Source organism: Rhinoraja longicauda, chromosome 25 (genome assembly GCF_053455715.1).
Source record: "Rhinoraja longicauda isolate Sanriku21f chromosome 25, sRhiLon1.1, whole genome shotgun sequence".
NCBI lineage: Eukaryota > Metazoa > Chordata > Chondrichthyes > Rajiformes > Arhynchobatidae > Rhinoraja > Rhinoraja longicauda.
Window position 1 is genome coordinate 26,410,647 of NC_135977.1, and position 25,754 is coordinate 26,436,400.

Genomic DNA, 25,754 nt, shown 5'->3' on the forward strand with positions numbered 1-25,754 from the left:
TTTGCTTAATGTCTTGCAGAATTATTGATTTTACTATTTAGATATTATTTTCAGCGTGTTAGGATGTTTCGGGTTGTGTTTGTTGTGTGATGTGATAGGGGGACGCGTGCACCCCTATTCTTTCCTAGGTGGAAGGCGATGGTTGGTCCCGATCCGTGATGTGTTGCTGCCATCGCGACGGGGCGGCCGGACGGAGAGGGTGTTGATGATCTGCTCCGCACCCCGGCGGGTAGTGACAGGGACGGTGACACACGGACAATGAATGACTCGACGGGTGGGTCGTGGCGCCGTCTTCACCCTCTGCCGTGCTCGGGTGAGACCCCGACCGTCCACTGACACGACTGCAGTTTTACTCTGGTTACAGCAGGTCTCTTGGAGGACGTGGATAGGTGACGTTTCCAGGTCGGGACCCTTCTTCAGACCGGAGAGTTAGGGAACACTATATTAACTGGGCAGATCACACAAAAAAGCCGGAGTAACTCAATGGACCAGACAAAGACTAGCATCTGCAGTGCCTTCCTACACTATTACTGGGTAGAATGGGGTCAAGGAAAGAGCCTTCAATCACGTCGCGGCCCTGTTTCCACCAAGAAGCGCAAGGCGCCGTTGTTCAGTCTGAAGAAGGGTCTCGACCCGAAACGTCGCCCATTCCTTCTCTCCTGAGATACTGCCTGACCTGCTGAGTTACTCCAGCATTTTGTGAATAAAAGACGCCGTTGTATACAGATGCCGAGAAGTCTGTTCAGCTCTGGCTGAACAATTCCTAATCTGGTGATGTGGACTCGATACGAAGACTGGGTAGAATCGGACACCATGTAGAAGGGTCCCCAGCCGAAATGTCACCTATCCACGTTCTCTATAGCTGATTTACTCCAACACTTTATACTTTACTCGATAGCCCAGCATCGTGAAATACCAGTTAGAAATTTCATTGTTTTTTTTCCAGTACATATGACAATTAAACATTGTTGACTCTCTTGATTTGTAATCCCTTGTGTCTCCAGAATTAGTTACAATGCAATTCCGTTCGGGAACCAGAAGAGAACTACTTAAAAGTTACTTTGAAAATTGACTAGCAGGGAAACAATGTCTTGGGAGAGAAAAAATATTTTGGAAGAAAAACCTTGACATGTAACCAAGCCCCAGTAATTGGGTATGGTTGTCTCTTAATGCAACCTGGGAAGTTACCTATTCATGTTCTCCAGGGATGCTGTCTCGCTGAGTTACTCCAGCATTTTGTGTCTTTCGCTGCTGCTTTAAACATGGGTGGCAAATTAAATTGACAATCAGTCTCTTCAATTGATACTTGTGAAATGATACCCTGTCAATTAATGTAGCATATAGCTTTACATGTGACAATAATAAACTAAACTAAAACCAAACTAATCTGCAGTATTTTTGAAAGCAAGAAAAATAAGCTTAAAAACCTTTATTGAAAATACTGAAGGAAAAATAACTTGGTTATAGAGAGTCAGAAACCCTACTACCCCCTTTTCCCATTGACTCAATTGTTTTTAAGCACAATTTTTTATAGTGTGGGTTTTATTAGGAGCTTGTTATGGCAGAACTGATAGTAATGTTTAGGAGTCAAGCAGCCTCCAGAGAGAGAGGGGGAAAACACTCCTTTTTTGAAGAAAATTCATCAATTTGAAACGTATCCTGTTTCTCTCCTGCCTCTAGGTGTTCATTAACCAACGGCTGGCATTGAAATCATTTGAAAACTAAGCCTTCATTTACTACATTTGTTTCTTCATGTAATCTTTGGAGTGATGTGTCCAGGTAGGAAACTTCCAGATTTTGAATATGATGGTTGACAGGGTTCACTTTGTTCATATGAGCCTGAGCACAATATCCATTCTGACAGTTGAAAGCAGTACTGAAGTCTCTCATGCAATTTCTTTAGCCTCTTGGGGTGTATACAAAAACCCCATGTCACTTTTTCAAGGAGAAGGGAAGTAATCCCAGTGTTCTTATTAATATATTTATCCTTTGAGTGTTTCGAAAAATACCACCAACGCAATATTGTAAAATGGAAAGATAAACAAACTAATGTCAATGTTCCCTTTCAGATGAACATCCCTATTATTAGCCACATTTTTCACATGCCTGATACCAGACTACCAAAATGGAGCCCTTGTGGAAAGAGCTAATCAGGAGGACAGAGATAATATTCATGTGTCCAAAACCACTGACTCCTCAAAATCACTGGCCCTTTACTGCTCGATGTGGAGAAAGAATATTTGGGATGGTATTGGGAACCTCCAGGCAATACATTAGAAATATGAAAACTGCCTCAAGCTATCGACCCAATAGCCACTAGCTTTCCCATCTGTGGAATAGTCTAAGATTCCTTTGTGGGCCTCGTTAATCCACAAAACCAATGTGGGCACTAAAAACTGCAGTGTATGAAATTGAAGTCGGGCTTTGACCTTGACATATGGTATTTGCTTCCTATCTCATTTTTGGATGTGGTTGCCAAATATACACTTTTTTGAGAGGCTTTTGCCTGACACCTGGTTGGTGCCTGGTAATATCAGGAAATTAAGAATTATAGAAGCAAAAAAAAAGTATTTAACATGTATACTCATAACAATCCTGTTTTGGTTCCAACAGTTAGATGCTCACAAATTACTGACAGCCTATAGAGAGCAGATAATGCACTTCAGTGCAAAGACAGAATATGAACCTTTACCTAGGCATCTAAGTTTCTTGATTTTAAAAATGTGCAGCAGGACACTAAAAAATATCTTCTAAATTTCTCAATACATTCTTCAGTTTAGCTTAATGTTCATTTGTTTATGAAATGTTTTAATGCCTTGTGTGAATTGTAAAAGCCAATATTAAAGGTTTATCTTAATTAAATGATATTGTTTTGTTGATGGTTTTCCATGTACTCAAGGAAACCGTAGACCTTGCATAGTTTTACTGCAATTGGATAACTTTGTCACAGGAATTAACCAACCTGTTAAAATTGTAAATAATGTAATATTACATCATGTAGCAATTAGAATTGCATTTAAGAGGGGAAAATATCTCTATTCATTGCTATAGAGATGCTCTGGAAATTTTATTAAAAATGATTAAATGAATGAATGAATAAGTTTATTGGCCAATTATGCATATACAAGGAATGTGTCTTGGTGCTCCGCTCACAAATGACAACACAAACATACAGTTAACAATTAAGAATAAAGCATAAACACATCAAAACAATAAGGATACACCATTACGGTCTAAACGTGGGTGAAAGAAAATAAAGGGAGTATTCAGATTTGGCTCTTAAGAAAATACATGGTCTTATCTAACCTGCTACCTTAATCCGCATCAATTGTATATTATATTTGTTGATTATATCCTTTATATCACTATTTTTCTTCTAAATCAAAATTTCCACATTACCGTCATCAAGTTATACCTGCAATTGCACACCTCTCCAGCAGAGAGTGTGCAAGTTCAACTTACCCATTTCTTTTGAACTGTCAAACATTATATTGTTTGTAAACTTTTCAGTAAAATGCTTTTCTAAATTACTATTTAACGAACTGGTGGCCTCAGATTACGTTTCTTATCAACCGTATGTTCAGGCATGGAAATCCAAATGGAATGTCGGATGGTAGCGCATCTGACCTCCTGCTTTACTGTTCAAAACTGAAGGCAGGAGACCAGGATAAAGCAGGCATGCTGAGCTGAAGGGCTAGAAACATAATGTATTTGGTCCCTTGTTTTTAGTTCAGCCCTGTCTGCCATATCTCATGGATCCCATTCAATTAAATGGGATTGCCAAATTGGATGGAAAAGGTAAGTGATTTTTTCCTTTTACTTTAATGTTATTATTAATTGTATGGTTAAATGTTTTAAATAAAGATTTGTGAATTACTAAATTTCTTTCCATTGTTTGTCAGTGTTCAAAAGTCTTTCGTTGTCAAAGTTACTTAGAAATAAACAAAAAGCCATCAGGGTGGGCCAGGCTTGGTGCTTCAAGACTGATTGCCTGAGCTTTGTCACCGCTGCTCTGCCTTGTGAGACAACCATCGTAGTGTGGCCCTCCGCTCAATTAGTCCCCTGAAATTGCGAAATATTAATGTCTGCAAGAATGCAGCAGGAGTGAATGCAAGGCATGGGCTGTGTCAACCAATGAGTGAACCAAATCTTGAATTAAATGGAGCACAATTAAAGGAGGGGAAATAAGTGAATTTGATGGTATAATGAACGGAGGTAGATTAGAGGTGGAAAGGAATAAGGGAAAGATAGGGAAGGTACCTAACGAAGATAGAAATGTAGATAGGGAAACAGAAGAGTAAAGAACCATGGGTATAGAAGGTTCAAGAGGAGGGGGGAGTGAAGGATCTACTGGGTGTTGGTAGTGGTTGAAAAATATAACGTGGGAGGAAATCCTCTTTACAGCTAATATCCTCAAATCCATTCAGCATTCTGATCAACCTCTTCTGCACCCTCTGCAAATCTTTGCCTCTGCACAACCTTTCTGTAACAGGGTGACCAGAACTGCGTATAATACTTCAGATGAGGCCTAACCAAAGTTTTATATGGCTGTAATGTGACTTCCTGATGCTTTTCCTCAAGTCCTTGACTGATGAAGGCAAGCATGCCATATATAACTCAATTCCTCAACTAATGAAGGCAAGCATACCATTTTTATCACCGCATCTACCAGTATAGACACTTTCAGGGAGCTATGAACTTGGTCCCTAAAAGCCTTCTGTACATCAATCCTGTTCAAAGTTTTGCCAGTAACTCTGTATTTTCCCCTTGCATTCGACCACCCAAACTGCGGCGCCTCACACTTGCCCGGATTAAAACATGGTTGTTTGCACTCTTCCCAATTGTAATGAACCCTGGACCTGAAATGTTAACTCTATTTTTCCAACCAGCACTTGGTTTTTCCCTGAAGATCCTATTTTATTGTTCCTCATAAATTGGATTATATTGGCATGGATGCTAGTAGAAGAATTACATTTGAAATAATTATGTATTAACAATTTGTAGAGCATCACCATGAGGTGTACAAAATGTATTGCATTGTTTTTAAAAAACCCTGGTGCATTCTTGTCTTTAGGGTGACTTTGCCAGACTTGAAAAGACCTATCCAATGTGCAACAGTCCACGCTGAGCTGCTATCATGTCAGCTGATACAGCAATTACTGCTATTCAAGCCTGTCGTGCAAGTCATAAGGGACGCAGCCGTTACAAAGTTGGAGCAAAGACCTCCTACGTTGATGAAACCTTATTTGGTTGTTCCAGCAAGGTTCAGATTTCAATGGATGAATTTGATCCACCATGGGTTTCTGCATCTCCAGCTACTACTCAACGGCCATTATTGTGGAGCCCAAGTACACAGACAAGGCCAAATGGAGATGTCACCCAGGTTCCCATCCCTCTCAAGTCTGGAAGAACACCCATAAAAAACAAGTACAGGTAATGTTCGGCAAAATCTGATTTAATTCTGTGTTATACTTGTTGCAGAATTGATGATGTGTGACTGACTTAAAAAGAAAATAAGCGTTCACTTGAAAATTGCAAGCATATGCTTTGTGAGTAATCCAATGTACTTTCTTGATCAGAGGGTATTCCAGACCATGGAATGGAGCAATAGAACAGTGAAAGGGTTAATTGCCAACTGAATGTAGGTGGGTGGATGCGAGTGTGGCTGGAGACAATAAAACAATGGGAATGAGAGATTAGTACAAATATACACCGATAAGCCAAAACATTATGTATAAGAAAATAACTGCAGATGCTGGTACAAATCGAAGGTATTTATTCACAAAATGCTGGAGTAACTCAGCAGGTCAGGCAGCATCTCAGGAGAGAAGGAATGGGTGACGTTTCGGGTCGAGACCCTTCTTCAGACTGATGTCAGGGGGGCGGGACAAAGGAAGGATATAGGTGGAGACAGGAAGATAGAGGGAGATCTGGGAAGGAGGAGGGGAAGAGAGGGACAGAGGAACTATCCAAAGTTGCAGCCCAGGCGAAATATGAGGTGCTGTTCCTCCAATTTCCGGTGGGCCTCACTATGGCACTGGAGGAGGCCCATGACAGAAAGGTCAGACTGGGAATGGGAGGGGGACTTGAAGTGCTCGGCCACCGGGAGATCAGTTTGGCCAACGCGGACCGAGCACAGGTGTTGAGCGAAGCGATCGCCGAGCTTGCGCTTGGTTTCGCCGATGTAAATAAGTTGACATCTAGAACAGCGGATGCAATAGCTGTGGTTGGAGAAGGTGCAGGTGAACCTCTGTCTCACCTGGAAAGACTGTTTGGGTTCCTTGGATGGAGTTGAGAGGGGAGGTAAAGGGACAGGTGTTGCATCTCGTGCGGTTGCAGGGGAAAGTGCCCGGGGATGGGGTGGTTTGGGTAGGAAGGGACGAGTGGACCAGGGAGTTACGGAGGGAACGGTCTCTGCGGAACGCAGGGAGGGGATGGGAAGATATGGCCAGTGGTGGGGTCCCGTTGTAGGTGACGGAAATGTTGGCGGATGATTTGTTGGATCCGCTGGCTAGTGGGGTGGAAGGTGAGAACGAGGGGGATTCTGTCCTTGTTGCGAGTGGGGGGAGCAAGAGCGGAGCTGCGGGATGTAGAAGAGACCCTAGTGAGAGCCTCATCTATAATGGAAGAGGGGAAGCCCCGTTTCCTGAAGCATGAGGACATCTCTGACGCCCTAGTAGAATAGTTCCTTTATTGTCATTGTAACATGAGCCATGTACAACGAAATTGTAAAATGTCAGCCAGTCAGTGCACCATTCAAACATTTCTAAAAGCTAACGATACATACAAGGTAAAATATTTTAAAAAAGATAAACAACTAAAATAAATATCATGAAAATAGCACGCATAAACACCCAACCCTACATCCTTCTGTCGATTTCACAGTCTCTTATTATGTATCGCCCCTGCGTTCCTTGGCGGCTACATTTAGTGCCTTTATAGCAGTGGGGTAAAAACTATTTTTAAGTCTGTTTGTCCTTGTCCTTGTAGATCTGTACCGTCTGCCTGACGGTAACAGTTCAAACAGGGAGTGTCCGGGGTGGGAAATGTCCTTTATAATACTCTGGGATTTTTTGATGCAGCGGGAACTGTGTAAGTCCTCCAAGGTAAGTAGAGGGCAGCCGACAATCCTCTGGGCGTTGTCAATGGCCCTCTGGAGCGCTTTCCTCTGAGCCGCTGTGCAGCTGGTGTACCATACGCATACACAGTATGTTAGGATGCTCTCAATGTAGCACCGATAAAAGGACAACAGCAGTCTCTGAGTGATGTTATTCTTCCTGAGCACCCTCAGGAAGTGCAGTCTCTGCTGGACCTTTTTCAGCAGCGCAGAGGTGTTCACGCTCCACGTCAGGTCCTCCTCAATATGGATTCCCAGGAAGCGGAAATCCGCCACCCTCTCCACACAGTCCCCTCTGATAGTTAATGGTACCATGTCCGTTTTATTCTTTCTGAAGTCTATTATTATTTCCTTTGTCTTTAAGGTGTTGAGGAGCAGGTTATTTTCTCCACACCACACTGTCAGCTGCTCCGCCTCATCCCGGTAGGCGTACTCGTCCCCCCCGGTGATGAGTCCCACCACCGTAGTGTCATCCGCAAATTTGACAATGGTGTTGCTGTGGTGGGCGGGGGTGCAGTCATGTGTATAGATGGTGTAGAGCAGGGGGCTCAGCACGCAGCCCTGTGGAGAGCCGGTACTGAGGCTGAGGGCCGTAGATGTGTGATGGCCCACTCTGACTCTCTGGCTGCGAGCTGACAGGAAGCTATTTATCCACATGCAGGTGGAGTGTGGAAGTCCCAAGTCCCCCAGTTTGTCCACCAGTTTATGGGGAAGGATGGTATTAAAGGCAGAGCTGTAGTCCACAAAGAGCATCCGCACGTAGCTCCCCGGCTGCTCCAGTGTGACCTGATGAGCCAAAACATTATGACCACCTGCCTAATATGCTGCCGTGTGCAGCCCCATACGCAGCAGGGTGCGATGCACTGTGTATTGTGACACATTCCTCCCATGACTACCATTCAAATTTTCTGTGACTTGTGCTACAGTAGACCTTCTGTCGTTTTGGACCAGACGAGATAGCCTTTGTTGCCCTCGCGCATCGGTGAGACTTGGGCGCTCAACACCCTGTCACTAGTTTGTGGTTTGTCCCTCCTCGGACCACTGTCGGTAGGTACTCACCACTGGCCAGGTGCTGACCAGGAGCAGCCCACAAACCTTGCCGTTTCAGAGATGCTCTGACCCAGTCGTCTGGCCATAACAATTTGGCCCTTGTCAAAGTCGCTCAGGTCTTTACTCCTGCCCATTTCTCCTGCATCCAACACATCAACTACAATAACTGACTGTTCACTTGCTGCCGAATATATCGCACCCCTTGACAGGTGCCATTGTAACAAGATAATCAATGTTATTCACTTCGCCTGTCAGCGGTCATAATGTTTTGGCTGATCAGTGTATATCTGATGGTCGGCTCAGACTCTGGGTTGAAGGACCTATTTGAATGCTGTATTATTCTATTTTCTTGAGAATTGTTGGAGGAAAGAATAAGTATACCATCTATTCTTTGAAATACCAACAGGCCTTCTAAACATCATATCCCAGATAGATAAGGTGGTAGGTGCTATCTTGGCTGGTAGTTTGGACATAAACATACAATAGATTCCAGACCTGGTAGATTGATGTCAAGAACAATACAGAATTGCACAGAGAATTGCAAGTTTAAAACGCAAATTTATAATTATGCTGAAATGCACACAAAAATAAGCTGGTCACTCATGTCATACCCCTTTTCATGAGAGCCACCATCATCTTCACGGATGGCTTCTTCTCCCCAATCCCTCACTGCTGCTTCCAGTTATGCACCCATTCTGCAAGGAATGTAAATTCAGTCAATCGGTGATCTTTCATTTTTTGGATGTTGTGACTGCCACAGTTGCATAGCAGCTAGTCTATACGTGCATAGACACAAAAAGCTGGAGTACCTCAGCGGGACAGGCAGCATCTCTGGAGAGAAGGGATGGGTGACATTTCGGGTCGAGAGCCTTCTTCACTGATCTATACGATAGTCTTTACGAGCAGTTGGTTTGGTTGTGCGCCTTGCAGGAGTATTAAATGTGTGATGGTGAGGTTAAACATGCAAATATTAGATTGGTTGAATGGGGTGTAGTGAGTTGAGCGGTAGATATGGTATTAATGCTGTTGATATATTGTGTCATTTGAAGATGGTCACCTACCTGGTCAGCAAGCAACAAAAGCTGTTCACTGTACCTTGGTACACGTGACAATAAACCTTGACCTAAAAAAAGACAAAGTGCTGGAGTAAATCAGCAGGTCAGGAAGCATCTCTGGAGAACATGACTGGTTGATGTTTTGGGTTGGAACCCTTCTTCAGTTCATTCTACCTATGTTCTCCAGAGATGCTGCCTGACCCGTTGAGGTACTCCAGCATTTTGTGTCTGTCTTTGGTATAAACCAGCATCTGCAGTTCTTTGTTATTACCTACCATAACAACTTGTGTGAGATTATTAAATTGCACAGAATTGAACTTTGATCAACATACCATTTCTTCCCATAAACATTTCTGATGATATTTCATCTGTGGGTGGAAGATCTCTCCTCCCTTTGAATTCTTTCACCAAAACTTCCAGAGCATTGTAAGAATCATTCAGTTTTTTTTTTCCATTGCATATTCCACCAGTGCATAAAAGGATTTGAACACAGTGCAGTTCCCCTTTTTAAAAGGTGTTTTTTTGTCTTCAAGTAGTGTTAAATGTCTGTTCATTGCAACATCATGTTCCCTACCACAGCAGCAGCCAATGATTGTCACAGAAAAGGAAGTTAACGTTAGTACGAATTTAATGTGATTAAATAATTTAATATAATGTGCTGCCTGCAAAACTCTCAACGTGCATAGATTAATTGAAACACCTATTTTCTGGTATGTATTTTAAGTATAAAAACACAGCTGGTGAGGAAAATGTTCAAATCATTTGGAACAAATTTATCATCTACTCATTGGATTAAAAAGTAATCTTTATCAAGAAACAAAATCTAGTACTCTTTCTTGCCTTATGCTATAGGAACAAATATATAAACTATTCCATGAATTGAAAAGTAATCTATTAAACAACAAAATCCAGTACTTTTGCCTTGTGCAATAGGAACAAATTTATCAACCAAGAAATCTAGTAGTCTCTCTTTATGCCATAGTGATTCATACATTATGTGCAATGCCCTCCATAATGTTTGGGACAAAGACCCATCATTTATTTATTTGCCTCTGTACTCCACAATTTGAGATTTGTAATAGAAAAAAAAAATCACATGTGGTTAAAGTGCACATTGTCAGATTTTAATAAAGGCCATTTTTATACATTTTGGTTTTATCAGTAGAAATCACAACAGTTTATACATAGTCTCCCCATTTCAGGGCACCATAATGTTTGGGACACAGCAATGTCATGTAAATGAAAGTAATTATGTTTAGTATTTTGTTGTATATCCTTTGCATGCAATGACTGCTAGAAGTCTGCGATTCATGGACATCACTAGTTGCTGGGTGTCTTCTCTGGTGATGCTCTGCCAGACCTGTATTGCAGCCATCTTTAGCTTTATGCGTGTTTTGGGGGCTAGTCCCCTTCAGTTTTCTCTTCAGCATATAAAAGGCAGGCTCAATTGGGTTCAAATCAGGTGATTGTTTTGGCCACTCAAGAATTGATCATTTTTTAGCTTTGAAAAACTCCTTTGTTGCTTTAGCAGTATGTTTGGGATCATTGTCTTGCTGTAGAATGAACTGTGGGCCAATGAGTTTTGAGGCATTTGTTTGAACTTCCGCAGATAGGATGTGTCTATATACTTCATAATTCATTATGCTACTACCATCAGCAGTTATATCATCAATGAAGATAAGTGAGCCAGTACCTTCGGCAGCCATACATGCCCAGGTCATAACACCTCCACCACCATGTTTCACAGATGACGTGGTATGCTTTGGATCTTGGGCAGTTCCTTCTCTCCTCCATACTTTGCTCTTGCCATTACTTTGATATGTTAATCTTCGTCTCATCTGTACCTTTTTCCAGAACTGTGGTTGCTCTTATAAGTACTTCTGGACAAACTGTAACCTGGCCATTCTATTTTTGCGGCTAACCAGTGGTTTGCATCTTGCAGTGTTGCCTCTGTATTTCTGTTCAAGAAGTTTTCTGCAGACAGTGGTCATTGACAAATCCACACCTGACTCATGAAGAATGTTTCTGATCTGTCGGACAGATGTTTGGGGATTTTTCTTTATTGTAGAGAGAATTTTTCTGTCATTGGCTGTGGAGGTCTTCCTTGGCCTGCCAGTCCCTTTGCGATTAGTAAACTCACCAGTGCACTCTTTCTTCTTAATGATGTTCCAAACAGTTGATTTTGGTAAGCCGAAGTTTTGGCTGATGTCTCTAACAGTTTTATTCTTGTTTCTCAGTCTCATACTGGCTTCTTTGACTTTCATTGGCACAACTTTGGTCCTCATGTTGATAAACAGCAATAAAAGTTTCCAAAGGTGATGGAAAGACTGGGTGCTGAGAGCTCTCTTATACCTGCATTAAGGAGGCATTTAAACACACCTGAGCAATTACAAACACCTGTGAAGCCATGTGTCCCAAACATTATGATGCCCAGAAATGGGGGGACTATGTGTAAACACAGCTGTAATTTCTACATGGTGAAACCAAAATGTATAAAAAATAGCCTTTAATAAAATCTGACAATGTGCACTTTAACCACGTGTGATTTTTTTTTTTTCTATTTCAAATCTCAAATTGTGGAGTACAGAGGCAAATAAATAAATGATGGGTCTTTGTCCCAAACATTATGGAGGGCACTGTAGTTCAAATATGGCTCAGTTAATCAGTCTTCAGAAACTGCTGCCTCTTGCCAAAAATTGAGTTCTGTTCAAGAGTGACTTACAATAAGATTGTGTGATGTGGCTGTCACAGTAGAACAGCTGCCTGCCTCAATGAGCAGTGATTTATGGTAATTGTTCAAATGTAACCATGATGAACTAGATTAATACTGAAAATTACTTTCACTTACAGCAGCAATAGATTGTAATATCTTGATAGCAGTCACATTGAGTCACATTATGTAGTTCATTAATGTAGCATTTATGTTGCTAATGGTCCTATCAAAACTTTGGATGACCCGAAGGAACAATTTGTTGAGCATTCTCTTTAATTAGAAATACTGAAACTTACTTGATAATACGTGAAGAAATACTGACGGGAGCAAATGTCTCAGTTGCATTATAAATTGGAAAGATACAATAATATATTCCGTCTTAACTGAACCCAAGCATAAGTAGTTTGGGGGAGTGCATTTAAAAAAAAAAAATCTCATTTAATATTGTCTTCAATTGTTTCATATTTTCTTTATCTAAGATTAAAATCCTGTAAACCCAGCTACTGTGATGAGTCCCTTTTTGGGCCAAGGCAAGATGATGCAAGCTGGGAGGCACCATGGACTGCAAAGGATGACAAAATAAAGATTCGTCCACTCCTGTGGTCCCCTACACCGCGCAAAATTAGTCCAAGTGCATTTCGTTCCACCAGTAACCAGTTACCATCTGATGGAAGAAATCCAGTGAAACCGCTTTATCCAACCACAAGAGAATCTTCTGCTGACTTTATTACTGAATATAAAGGTAAAACCGATTACTGGAGGAGGCCAGACAGTAACAATGCCTCTCCCATTAACACCCCAGTTCGAAGAAGATCACAGTCCTTGACTAGAAAGCACAATTCTATGAAGGAGATTGTGAAGGACGATTCAACACTGAATGCTCCCAGGAACATCAAGTCTTTGCGGGGTAGGCCAATTTCTGCTTCTGCTGCACACTCTGGTTTGCAGCATTGTTTGAGGCCAAGATCAGGTAGTCTGTCAGATTCTGCCACAGCCAATCGATTTAATACAACAAATTCTGTGAAATTAAACCCACCCTGGAAATATTAAGGCTGCGTTGTTTTTGAAAGTCAGAGAAAAAGCAGAACAGATGTTTTCAAGCCACTTTGGAGTAGGAAAGGAACTGTGCTTTTGGATTCCTGAGAATAAAGAAAATATTGTGCTTTGATTATCCATTTTGAATCCAAAGCTAAACAAATTGGAATCTGTTCTTAATAATGGAATGGTTAGGAACTGTGGATTTGGTGAAACAAAAGACCCAGAAACATTTCTCATGTGAGAGTAGGTTAGGCATTTCTGTGAAAGTACATAATGAAAGCAGAAGTCCCAATGTTGGGTGAGTGATTGTGGTTGTTTTCTTGACTTCAATCCAACTCCAGTCTCCAACAGGCTGTTTGCTGTACCATTGGACATATTAAGTGTGGCGGCAAAGGCAGTGATGCGCTAGAGAGGCTGAAACGGTGGCACAATGGTAGAGTTGCTGCCTTGCAGTGCTTGCAGTGCTAAAGACCCGGGTTCGATCCTGACTATGGGTGCTGTCTTTTTCAGAATTTGTACGTTCTCCCCGTGACCGTGTGGGCTGTCTCCGAGAACTTCAGTCTCCCCCCATACTCCACAGGTTTGTTTGTTAATTGGTTTGGTATAAATGTAAATTGTCCCTAGTTTGTATAGGATAGTTAATGTGCAGGGACTGCTGGTCGGTGCGGACTCGGTGGGCCTGTTTCCGTGCTGTATCTAAACTAACCTCACCTACTCTTCTGAATAAAGCAGTTGGCTTTATACAAGGAAAGACTGATATAGGAGTGCTCTTCACAGCAGCAAGATTTATCCACAAAGTCTGGCATGACTGCAGTGTGATACAGCATAGAAACCGGCCCTTGACACACTGTGTCCCTAGTGGCATTAAGCAGCTATCCACAGTAATCCATTTACCAGCACTTGTTTCATGGCCTTCTATGTACAGGCAATGTGATCATCTACATGCTTGTTAAATATTGTGAGAGTACCTGCATCCAGTAACCACTCAGTGTGTTCCAGATTCCAACCAACCTCTGGGTGAAAAAGTTCTTCCTCAATTCACTTCAAAGTAGGCAAAAAGAAGGCAAATGGAGTATAATGTGGCAAACTATAAGTTGATTTGGAAGGAAAAATTATAAAAAATAGATTATTTAAATAAGGAAAGCTACAGCATTAAGGGATTTGCAAGTCGGCATTCATGTTATAATGAATAAGATTTTTAAAAAGCAGACTTTCATGTCAAGGGGGATGGAGTATAAAAGTAGAGAAGTTTTACGAAGACTGTAAAAGGCATTAGTGGGCCCACAACTAGAGTACTGTGAACTCTAGATCACATCTTGAGTACCGTGAACCACTTAAGTCTTCTTGGTTGCCTTATTTAAGGAAAGTTTCATTATAGGAGGCAGTTTAGAGGGTTTCGTAGATACGAGTGGTAGAAGGCATCGTCACAGAATATGGCAGCACACATTTAAAACTGAGGTGAGCAAGAATTTCTTCTCTCAAAGGGTTTTGAGTTCTGCCCAAGAAAGTTGTTAAAGCTGAATCCTTGAATGTATTTAAAGCTGAGATAGATTTTTAATCATGAGAATTGAGGATTATAAAAAAGAGCAGGAAATTAGGAGTGGCCTTGAGATAAATTGGATCAGCCATGATTTTATGGAGAGTTGGCTTTTTATATTATTGAATCTCTTTGCATCATTCTTAAATATCTCTAATCAGAAGAGATAGAAAACCATTTTAAAAGCCTCAACAAAAGGGGAGGCAAGGAATCATTTGCTTGATTTAGTGTAGTGTACTAGTTTATGGTTCGGCTTTTTCCAGAGGCTCGCCTGCCTATTACAAAAGTATCAACCCTCAGTGCAGAACAGAGTCCATAATTAAGGCTGACTCTTCAATATAGTATCGAAGGAAACTTGTATATTCGGTGGTGACAAATTTTGGACAAGGCATTAAAACCAAGATCCCTCTGTCATTTTGCATAAATCTAAGCAGTGGCATTTAGGATCACTCGAAGATGAGTGCATATTCCGAGTTTTTATGTGTCTCATGCGTGAGGTAAATATTCGCCACATTGCCAATGGTCTGGGCTCTGTAGGAGTGGTCAAGGTTGTAGGTAACGTGTAGTGATCATCTTTATTCTCTATTGGCCGATCGAATAGGCAAGTTTTTGATCTTGTTGTTGGATTTTGTCCAGGCTAACTAATAGGATTATCAGCAGTTTATAACTTTCATCCCTTCAATAACATTATTTGCTCACTGAAGCCGAATATTATCAATTCCTAAAAGGCTCGTGCCCAAATTTGGGAGTACAGTTATGATTTCTTATCATTTACCTTTCATCATTTGATGTGGTTAAGTTGTTGACAATTATGGTTGGCAAGTTTTGATGGACCATAATCAACCATTATTATTTTTTGTACCTAGTTTTGTTTGAAAGCATTTCTGTATATCCTCCTTACTGAGGGAACATTTTGATGTTCCTTGGAGCTCCCATTATTTGGTGTGCAAGCCTTTTTTGATCGTTTTGGTACATCTCTTGGGCCTGTTTGTAAGTGGCCTTTTTTGCGTAATTCCTGAGCGTGGTGTTATTGTTATATGGGTAATTCCTTTTCTTATTCAGGTTTGAGTTATTTTTAGGTCAATTTCCTTCAGACCTCTTTCTGTAGCCTTCCGTAATACACTCTGTTATACTCTCGACCAAGCCAAGTCCAAGGGCAAAAGTCTCCATTTCACTTATTTTTTTAGCAGTTGGTCAGCTTGTCTTAGGACATCATAGATCTCTGCTCTTAGGGTCTCCCACTGGCCATATAGCTTTTGGTGGTCTCGATCTCAGTGGAGAAATGCTATTACCATTCGTCTCTGTCGATTCCTCGATTTCCCCTCTGCTCTCTGCCTCTCCTTCAGGTTCAAGGACTATTGACGCCAGTGACTTCTAGATTTCCTTTTTTTTGTCAGAGATTTGTTCACTTGTCTTTGACGTTAAGCTCTTTGAAATATCTGAGTTTGTATTTCAGTGGCCTTCACATTTCTTTTCAAAGTCCATTAGCAATGTCACTTCCTTGGACCAAATGGATTTCTTCCCTGGTTGCCCCTTCACCAGGTGTTCCAAAATTATTTTTTACTTTGAGCTCAGCATGCCTCTGTCTTTCCTGCTGGCCCAGTCTGCTTTTGCTAGCAAAGGTTTCCTTGCATACCTCGTAGGTGAAATTATTTATGTTCTTTTTATCTTTTGGTCCTTTGCAACTAGAATAATGAACCGTATCAATCTTATATATGCTGAAAGTTGCTTTTATTGTCTGGATTTGATACTTTAGTTGTTTTGTAAACATAATCTTGTCTAGGTCTTTACATCCCTCACATTGTATGGCATTGCAAGAGTCCGAACCATCACTTTTGTCTATGTTTTGTCTGATCTCTTTGGGAGGATTGGAATACTCTCAGTGTACGAATACTCCCCTGCCTGAGAGTTATTCCCTTATTTTTATCCTCCCCTTCTCCCAATTTGGAATATTTCAAATTCCATATGGTAACGGTCTACATCCCCTTCCACTCTGAGTGTTTGAGATTTGTGCCCAGATTCCATTTCAAAATAAATATATAAAGAGCAGCTATTTTTGAGACTGACATATACCTCAATACCCTTTTGTGGAGCCTTTTGTTATATGTATTTTTCCTGCTTGGTTTGCCAATATTTCGTTGATTAAAAGACATTTTGGGAGGGTGGGACAATGGAAAAATTCAAGGTCAGAGGTAAATTATAACTTGAGCTTTTAAGTTTTATTCAGATGTTTGCAGCCAGTCTGTACTTTAACATCTATGAAAATATTATTTGTAATTGTGGGTTTTTCCTATTTGTTTATTTTAATCAAAAAATTATAAAACATTTGTACCAATAATATCATGCAAACATTTAAGAATTTATACTGCTCAAATCATTGTCAGAAATTATCTTGTAACAACATTATTAAACCCAATAAATTGAACCATTTTGTGGGTTATTGTTCTGTTTTTTGTGTACAGTATATTAATTATTGTCCTGGTTGGAAACCAAAATTTCTCTGCATACACTGAATGTATTTTATTAGCTCTTTAAAAGCATTTTAAAAATAGATAATTTGGCCCCTTATATCAGCTCCATTATTTAACAATATCACAGCAGCCTTGCATCGCTTTTCAATACTAACTCCATGTCTCTTGATTCCATTAAAATCCACCTATAATTCTAGCATTATTTTCTGGCAGAGGAATGGAGCTCTGCCCATGAGCTGTTTGGGATATCACATTGAAGCTTGGTACGAGGGTTGGAACCCCACTCAGACTGGGTCTTTGTCCAATAGATTGGAGTTGAGTTAATTAACAACCAAAACAACGAAGATTCAGAGAAAAACACATCTATGTTAGCCCATCTCTTTTACGTGAACATAATATAAATTGCAGTTTTGAATGGTTAATTTCACCACTTTATTTCTCACAACTTATGCCAATCCTTGCAGAATTTGCAAAATTATAACACCATTGCTGTGTAAAAACTGGCCCATGATGATTGTCTTAGAAAATATTAGCCTTATTTTCAACTCATCTCTGACCTCTGCGGGGGGGGGAAGGGGGCAGAGGTAGGGTCATTGAATGACATCGCTGACCAAAGGAGATTATATTTCAGGAGACTAGACTGGTATCTGACACAAAAAACAAAATGCTGGAAGAACATAGTGGACTGTCAAGCACCATCTGTGGAAGCAAAAGTTGTAGTCCTGATGCAGGTCCTGACCTGAAACATAGACGTACACTTTTAAACTCTGCAGATGCTGTTTGACCTGCTGAGTTCTTTGGGCATTCTGTATACAAGTATATTTCAGTCTGAAGAAGGGTCTCAACCCGAAACGTCACCCATCCTTCTCTCCAGAGATGCTGCCTGTCCCGCTGAGTTACTCCAGCATTTTGTGTCTACCTTTATATTTCAACCCATTGTGTGTTATACATACACACATACAAACACACACATACACAGTATATTAAGTTAAAAGTTTATTTTAATTTATGGAAGATGCTATGTTATTTACTGTTATGTGCAAATAGTATTAACGAAGAAAACATTTAAATAATTTGCAACTAATCTTGGGAGGATAGTTGTTACATTTATTTATTTTCAACCTGGCTTCAGATCGTCTTGATTTTATTTTCTTTTCCCTTTTCCTTTTCCCTTTTTCTTTTTCTTTTTCAATGATTTCATCAATTGACGGACTTTGAAACCTTTCCAGAAGGACTGGATGGTAACAGCTGCTTTTCCCATGAGGTATATTTGCTCCTCTCTGATCCTCTTTTCCTCTGCCCTTCTCTCTCTGTCTTCTATAACCTGAACATATTCTGATTCAATTGATTCAATCTTGCTTTCTAACTCAAAGAGCAGAATGCCTTCTTCTTTATGGATTTTAATGAGCTGTTCATATTCCTCCTGGTGGAACACAACAATGTTAATGTATTTCAGTTATTACTCAGTCCATTTTCTTTAAATACTTCATAATTATTCTACAAACAGAGACAAGAACATTTCTAAACAAAAAAAATACCTGTTTTTCTTGTATGTCAGCATCATACTTCTGGATCCAGTTTTCAATTTCTGTTTCAGTTTTGAACTTGCGCTGTAACAAGGCACAATGATGTGATATCAGATTCTAGCAACAATAAAACTAAGCTTCACAACAGAAGAGGGTTCATTATTATTAAATCCAGAATTTCATTATAAGCTATTACCAGCAATTAACATTGAAAAGTTATGTCCTGAATTAACTGGAAAATCCCAACTGGACAGGGAGTAATTTTTATAAAACATGGTTAATTTGTCTCTGGCCAACAGAAATATACTTTTTGACAAGAAATGCAACATTTATTTTTGAGTAACTTAATGGATAGTGAAAATTGGAATGTTGCCATTTATTACTAGAACATGATAATGTACCCTTCTTAATGCTTGTTCGGTTGATCTATGTTCTGTTATTGAGTTGTTCAATTGGGTTCGGAGCTGAGCTATTTCTTCCTGTAACTTAACTATTCTTCCTTCTGAATCTTTCTGGTCACCTTGCTGCTGTTTTTCTGAATCTTGCTTAATTTGACGAATGGAATCTTCTGAAAATAAGTCAAGTTGAAGCAGGTTGTTTTTGAGCTTTCGAATGATCTCATTCTTCTTCAACATCTAATAATGGAAAATAACATTTGATGTCAAAGGTGCCGTTGTATATTTTATTATAATGTAGAATTTGTTTAAATACATTAAATATACCACATACATCAAGGAGGCTACATGTACAGTATAACCTTGCCAACTGACGTTTTAGTTCTCTAATTTATCTCCTGCATTCTGATTAAGTGCACCAGTTTTCATAATTAGCTATAGCATTGGCAAATGCAAATTCAACCATAGCAGTAGGACTTGAAGATTTAATCTATGGCTTAAAAAAAATCTTAAACCTTGTTTATTTCTTGCTCAAATTGTTAAAGTTGAAATAATTCTTATAAAATCATTGGTGCCTTAAATGAAGTGGATTTAGGATTCTTTGCTTACTTGATTTTTCTGTTATTACAAGTCAGAAGATAACCACTTGTATTTCCTGATACTGACCATAGGTAGCAATTCAAAAGTAGATCTAAAGTGTGCATGTGTAAATGCCAGAAAGTCATAAACATTGGTGAACTGCATGCACTACCAGCTACATGGAATTATGATAATGTGGCAGTAACAAGAGATGTGACTCAAATAAATAGGGGCATGTGCTATGAGAGCAGCAGGCGAGTTTAAATTGGATAGTTCTTTCAAAGAATTAAATCATAATAAATGAATATAAATCTGTTATATAACAAACTATTATAGCTATACCTTTGAGTTTATTTCATAAAGGTCTGAACAAATGGAGAGAACAAAAATTAACCCAATAGCCATTTTATTGAATACAAAATATAACAAATTTGTGTTAATGTAAAGTAGGGCTGTCTACGGTAACAAAATCAATACTTTTAGGGAAAACGGGGAATGCGATTTGGAGCAAAATTGCTAAACTCTCTTTCGTTGCAGCACTGTATAGTTAAACAGTATTTAGTTCCTACCAAGTTCTGCTATATTCATTGATGTACCTAAAAATGGGTTGTGGAACTGTTAATTGTCCAGATGGTTGTTTGGTTAAAATGCCTGTTGCTTTGATCTGATTATTTTTGGAATTATATCTAACAAATGATTATATGGTTAATTTTATTTTTAAAGGAATCTTTGAAAAAATATCATTGTATAAAATTGAATTTAATTTGCAAGTTATTAAAGGAAAGAACATCTGATGTTGTTGATGGTGATCAATGTTATGTGAAATGATAATAACTGCGGGAAATATTCACTATACAGCAAACCTGTTCAATGCAAATATGTTCTGTAAACCATTGCTTTAATACAGCTTGTCTGTGTTGCATTGAATGAGGCAGTTTCAAATAAGTATGTATGGATCAGAAGCAGTTACAATTAAGTGGTTGAAACCATTACAAAGTAAGTGATGCATCAGGATTTGAATAAGCTGAATTCTGTTTATATTTTAAAATAAATGCAAATTTATAAGAATGCTTATGTAAATGTGCCTCCGTGTAATGAAATGCCTGCAGAAGGCACAATTGGGATCAGTTATTTTTCCTCAAATAAGACATGAATATGTGTCATTAAGGTATTTAGTGAAAAAGCTTGCTTCACTGAATCTTAATAATTTTCCCAGAACCCCCAGTATTGGGAGGAGTGGAGGGAGGGATGAGAGGGAGAGGGTGCTTGAGAACATTTTACATGAGCCACAAAAAAATGCCCCATTCTTTAACTAGATTTGACGTTTTATGACATATCGATCAAATTGTGTTGACATGTATTTATTTAATTGCAGTTAGCTTTTTACTACCAGTCGATAGCTGCTGGTGGGAGTGCAGTCAAACAGTAGAAAAAGGCAAGTGAGTTTCCTTTAAATGAAAGATCTGTCAAAATATGACAGTATACATGTTGTATACTAATGGTGCACAATTATTTTGATAAAGATCGCATCACAGTTGATGTGAACCATGGAATAGAGTCATACAAAGTGAACCAAGCCATGTTGTCTATATCAAATTTGACTCGTCTTGTTACACTAATAGTAAAATTGCTTAAAATATTAGTTGCGTTAGGCAGTTGCGGTTTGGTGTATCAATTTTGCAAATACAGTTAAAAGTAAGTCAATTACTCTTAAGAAAGGCAATAAGACCACTTAAGGGAATGGCTAAAATCAATGAACAAATCAAAACTATAACACAAGCTACAGGATGTTGTACTTTCTCTTACTACATATAATTGACCACTCTCATTCGTATGGGAATATTTAATTAGCAAAGATGGGATAGACCTTCAATACCTGCAAACCAAGCCTCAACTATACTCTGCTTAATGCCATTTATCTTCATAACTATTGGGCAAGAATAATGAAATGCAGTACAAACCGGCATTTTAACTTTAGCGTGTAATGCAGTTTGTAAAACATCTATTTATACATGTTCAGGAATCTACATTTTAGCAAAAAGATATTGAATTGATGTGGGTTATTGACTTTTGCTAAGTATAGTCAGGGCAGGCCCCAAATTTGATGTTATTTGTTTTAATTTCCGGTGTATAAATAGTGCATGCATTTCACAATCTAAATTTAGTGAAGCTGGTGAATTGTACATGGTCTCTTGTAAATAACGCCCTGTTTGAAGAGGGAGAATGAGATACCATATCAATAATCTGTGTAGGGATTACCTCATTTTCTTTATCTTCAATGGCTGCTGCCAGTTCTGCCTCCAAGGTGGCAATGATTTCTGTGTTTTGCTTATCTTGCAATATAATGTTTTCCACAAACTCATTCTTTTCGTTTTCTTCCCTGGGTGATATCAAAAGTCTCCCAAACACAAAGTTTCTCAACTTCTTTAGTGCCAGGATGAGACCCATGCTGAGAGGTTTTCGGGCTCTGCATTCTGTTTGGATTATTTGACATGCTGCGGGATTCCCCTCAAAGAGCCGGATGATGTTTTTAACTGAGCTACCAAGGGCCTGCTGAAGGAGTGTGAAGTTGTTCTGTCTCTCTGCTTGGGTTTTTAGTTTGTGTTTGCCATTTTCATCTTCCTCATGATGCTCAGGCTCAATCAATTTAGTCACAGCATAATAAAAATGTTGCTCTATTCTAACATGCTCCCTTAAAGCACATGTCAACTCTAAACCAAGAGCAACACTGAACCTATCGAGGTTCTTGGCTATATGGGAAAGCAAAGTAACTTTTTCCAACTTGTCAATGGTCTTTTCAATTACTGAAATAATCCTTTCTGCTTCAATTGATGCAAGCTTTCTTCTCACTGGTTCCAAGATTTGCAGAGCATCCACATTGGGGCCCGCCCTTTTCATCGTTAGATTATCATCAATTGTGGCTTTGTTAATAGTCCCAACACTTAGGGCTTTCTGATTATTTTGTTCTGTGGCTTCAGTTGCCATTGGTTCTTTCTTCAGGAAATGTTCCTTTTGATATATTTAAATCTTCAGTGAGCTATATTGCTGAAACAACAACAAAACATATTTAAAAATTAAAGCAGTATTATTAAAGTCTTTCATTGGAACTATTGATAAGCAATGTAAAGAATTAGTGTGAAGATAGACACAAATGCTGGAATAACTCTGGAGAGAAGGAATGAGTCATGTTTTGGGTTGAGACCCTTCTTCAGAACTAGTGTTCAACTATAATATTGCACTTTGCTACAACTTTACTACGGCAGCCAAAAACTTACATCCAACCCTTAGGGGTTATGTCATACAGCAAAATAAAATGTCTTTTTTTAAGAGAGGAGTTTAAACAATATCACTTAATTTTATTTTCAGACTGCAGATGCTAATAGTTGAGGCTTGGTGGATCCAAACAGGAGAGTTTGGTTCACAACCCTGTCCATCATTCCTACCGCCAATACTGCCAGCACCATTACTAATGTAAAGATCTGAGTCTTGGTGGCTGGCTGTATCAAAACCAATTGGGCTGATGCTTTGGCTAAGGATGTCTATCAGATCAATCCTGGGGTCTGACAGCCTTTCCCTCTTTGGTAGCTTTTCCATGCTTCCTTCAACTGGATATGGACCCAGCTATTGTTTCTACACCTGCCCATTCATTATCTCCGTTTGCCTTGTAGTAATTGTTTCTGCCATTTAATCATATATACACTCTAACAGAGTTTCTCTTTTCTCCTTTCAGCCCTCTTTTGCTTCTCTATTTGTTCAACTTCAACATCTTCCAGTTCCAAAAAGTCAACCACTCAATGTTTACTTTCTTCATGCCACACAACAAATACTGCCTGGCTTGTTGAACGTTTTCAGAATGGTTTTTATTTTAGATTTCACAACTTGCAGTTATTTTATTATTACTTATTTCCTTGTTAGCTTTAGCATTTGAGTGGGAAGGAACTGCAGATGCTGGTTGACACCAAAGATAGGCATAAAATGCTGGAGTAACTCAACTGACAGGCAGCATCTCTGGAGAGAAGGAAAGGACTGGGTGACATTTCAGGTCGAGACCCTTCCTCAGACTACCCGAAATGTCACCCGGTCCTTTTCTCCAGAGATACTGCCTCCCCCGCAGTTACTCCAGCCTTTTTGTGTCTATTTGTACCATGTGTTTTCTCTTTAATAACCCAATCTTATTTGCATTTACAACCACAAGGTGCATCAAACGCTTTGCAGCAGAAATTATTAGGAAGTGGAGGAAACACAAACCACATTTTGGCCCTAGCATTTCAAAATGTTACCACCGGAGGTCGTGCTTTCAGCTACCTGGACTCTATAATTCCATCTTGAAAGTCACTCCGTAAACCTTGCATATTTCTTAAATTTCTATGATTCAAGGTCAAATTCTGTCTTTGAATCACACTGAAACAATGACACCAAATTAAAGACACTAAATTAATGTAAATTGTTATTTAAATAGAACATACTCCTGCAGAAGAATAACATTCTCCATAAGTTAACCATAACTACACCATAAAGGCGATACAAGGAACTGCAGCTGCTGGTTTGCAAAACTCAGCGGTTCAGGCAGCATCTCTGAAGAAGATGGATCGGTGATGTCTCGGGTCGGGACCCTTCACAATTAAAAAGATATTTGGGGTTGCTCAGGAAGTTGTGATATGACAAAGAATACACGGAAACAAATGACTTGGTCTGACTTAAAAGTACGGAATTTGGAAAACAGTGTCAAGGCTTTGTGTGGAATTTCGGGGTTTACTGCATTTCCAAGCCTTTCCTGTTTAGCTCCTTTCTTGGTTGTTGACATCTCAATCTAACAACGGATTGTTCTTTTAAAAATACAACTAGACCAAGTGGACCCGTTGGGCCCAAACCTCTCCTGCATTGGTGCAGCACCCTCTCCTCCCTCCCGAGGAGATAGATTTAAACTTTAAAATGTGAATAACTTAAAAAATATAACACCGATTTCAATAAAACTTCTTCCATTAGCACCAAAGGGACGACGGTGAGTAAGGTGGGCCTAAAATTGTCGCGCTATCGTGTATCGTTTTGGCTGTAGTTCAGGAACAAACAAACGAGAGTTTTAGTATATAGAATAACCACGCTAATGGACATTCCGCAAACACTGTGCTTCCACAAATAACACGGCGATAATGATGTGAACATTCGGAGGTAGCTATTATCTAAAACAACAACACATTTTTGAAAGACTGCAGTGGGTTCTTCTATGGGATTTGACTCGACAAACGCGGTCCTTCCGACAGGTTGGCGTTCTCTCTGCTCCACTCAACCTGTGCTCGGGACCCCAGGGTGGGATTGGAACCATAGTCTTCGGACTTATAGCGCACGTTAACTGAGCCGTGACTCTCACAGATCTCGTATTTTGTCAGCTCCTCGATCCGAGGTACAAAAATAGCATGGAAACAAGTCCTTCGGCCCCCAAGCACTGTCTGACCCGCTGAGTTGCTCCAACACTTATCATTTTGTAAACCAGCATCTGCAGTTCATTGTGTTTATTGTGGCCCACTTCCTCATATACGTTAAGGGCCATATTACAATTAACCTTAAAACCCGCATAAAAAAACACACGTATAAGAAAGAACGGCAGATGCGGGTTTACACCGAAGATCGACACAAGAAGCTGGGGTAACTCAGCGGGACAGACAGCATCTCTGGAGAAAAGGAAGAGGTGACATTTCGGGTCGAGACGTCTTCAGGTTACTCCACCGAGTTACCCCAGCTTCGTGTGTCTATCTTCGGTCACAGGGAGAACTCCAGGGCAAACTCCATCCACACAGACAAGTACCCGAGGCCAGGATCGAACTCGGGGCTGGCGTTGTGTGAGGCAGCGGCTCCACCGACTGCGACGGCAGATCGGCCGCTCCCTCCACCCCTGCTGTTCAAGCTGGCGACACAGACCCTCCTCAGCGTCCGGCTCCGGGCACCTTACAGTCTGCTGCCCCGGGGAGAGGAGCAGGAGGCCCGAGATCCGCCATGGCTTGGCCCGCCCATCATCGCCCTGGCTGCCTCTGTATTTACTCGCCGCGCTCACCCCGTTGCTAAGATACCCGCGACCCCATGACCTCCCGCCTCCGGGTTCCGGCCGCGCGCTCGCGTCGGGGGGGGGAAGCGCGCCGAGAACAACTTGATAGTGGCTGTCCTTTGATTGACGTCTCCTCCGCCAAGGGCTAGCCCGGCCGGCAGCCACTCTGGACCAATCAGCAGCCAGAGGGCGGGGATGTCCCGCCCCCCCCCGGCGCGTGGTTAGGTTGAGCG

The 25,754-nt window shown here is 40.3% G+C and overlaps 2 protein-coding genes across 7 annotated transcripts; one reads left to right on the plus strand and one right to left on the minus strand.

Annotated features, from left to right (window-relative positions):
* Positions 1-159: 159 nt before the first annotated feature.
* LOC144605990 (RBPJ-interacting and tubulin-associated protein 1-like) lies at positions 160-16,889 on the plus strand. 3 transcript variants are annotated; one of them, XM_078421729.1, is made up of 4 exons: positions 160-274; positions 1,681-1,779; positions 5,075-5,433; positions 12,415-16,889. In XM_078421729.1, the coding sequence occupies exons 3-4, from the start codon at positions 5,138-5,140 to the stop codon at positions 12,983-12,985; spliced, it is 867 nt and encodes a 288-aa protein (XP_078277855.1). In that variant the 5' UTR covers positions 160-274; positions 1,681-1,779; positions 5,075-5,137; the 3' UTR covers positions 12,986-16,889. The 3 variants fall into 3 exon arrangements, with proteins under 3 accessions (XP_078277855.1, XP_078277854.1, XP_078277853.1); XM_078421728.1 differs by having other exon boundaries at positions 170-402; XM_078421727.1 differs by having other exon boundaries at positions 170-313.
* Positions 16,882-25,636, minus strand: drc10 (dynein regulatory complex subunit 10). Of its 4 annotated transcripts, none has more exons than XM_078421725.1 (5): positions 25,531-25,636; positions 21,741-22,526; positions 18,909-19,142; positions 18,520-18,591; positions 16,882-18,404 (listed from the first exon to the last, which is right to left on the minus strand). In XM_078421725.1, the coding sequence occupies exons 2-5, from the start codon at positions 22,464-22,466 to the stop codon at positions 18,126-18,128; spliced, it is 1,311 nt and encodes a 436-aa protein (XP_078277851.1). In that variant the 5' UTR covers positions 22,467-22,526; positions 25,531-25,636; the 3' UTR covers positions 16,882-18,125. The 4 variants fall into 4 exon arrangements, with proteins under 4 accessions (XP_078277851.1, XP_078277850.1, XP_078277852.1 ...); XM_078421724.1 differs by having other exon boundaries at positions 25,424-25,629; XM_078421726.1 differs by having other exon boundaries at positions 18,999-19,142; positions 25,285-25,629.
* Positions 25,637-25,754: the final 118 nt, after the last annotated feature.

Excerpts from the sequence above, each read along its gene's own strand:
- LOC144605990 (XM_078421729.1), top strand. The coding sequence starts at position 5,138 with ATGTCAGCTGATACAGCAATTACTGCTATTCAAGCCTGTCGTGCAAGT. Across the intron at positions 5,434-12,414 it reads CCCATAAAAAACAAGTACAG|ATTAAAATCCTGTAAACCCA; the intron begins GTAATGTTCGGC and ends TCTTTATCTAAG.
- drc10 (XM_078421725.1), bottom strand. The coding sequence starts at position 22,466 with ATGGCAACTGAAGCCACAGAACAAAATAATCAGAAAGCCCTAAGTGTT. Across the intron at positions 19,143-21,740 it reads TTGAAGATAAAGAAAATGAG|ATGTTGAAGAAGAATGAGAT; the intron begins GTAATCCCTACA and ends TTCCATTATTAG. Across the intron at positions 18,405-18,519 it reads CTGACATACAAGAAAAACAG|GAGGAATATGAACAGCTCAT; the intron begins GTATTTTTTTTG and ends GTGTTCCACCAG.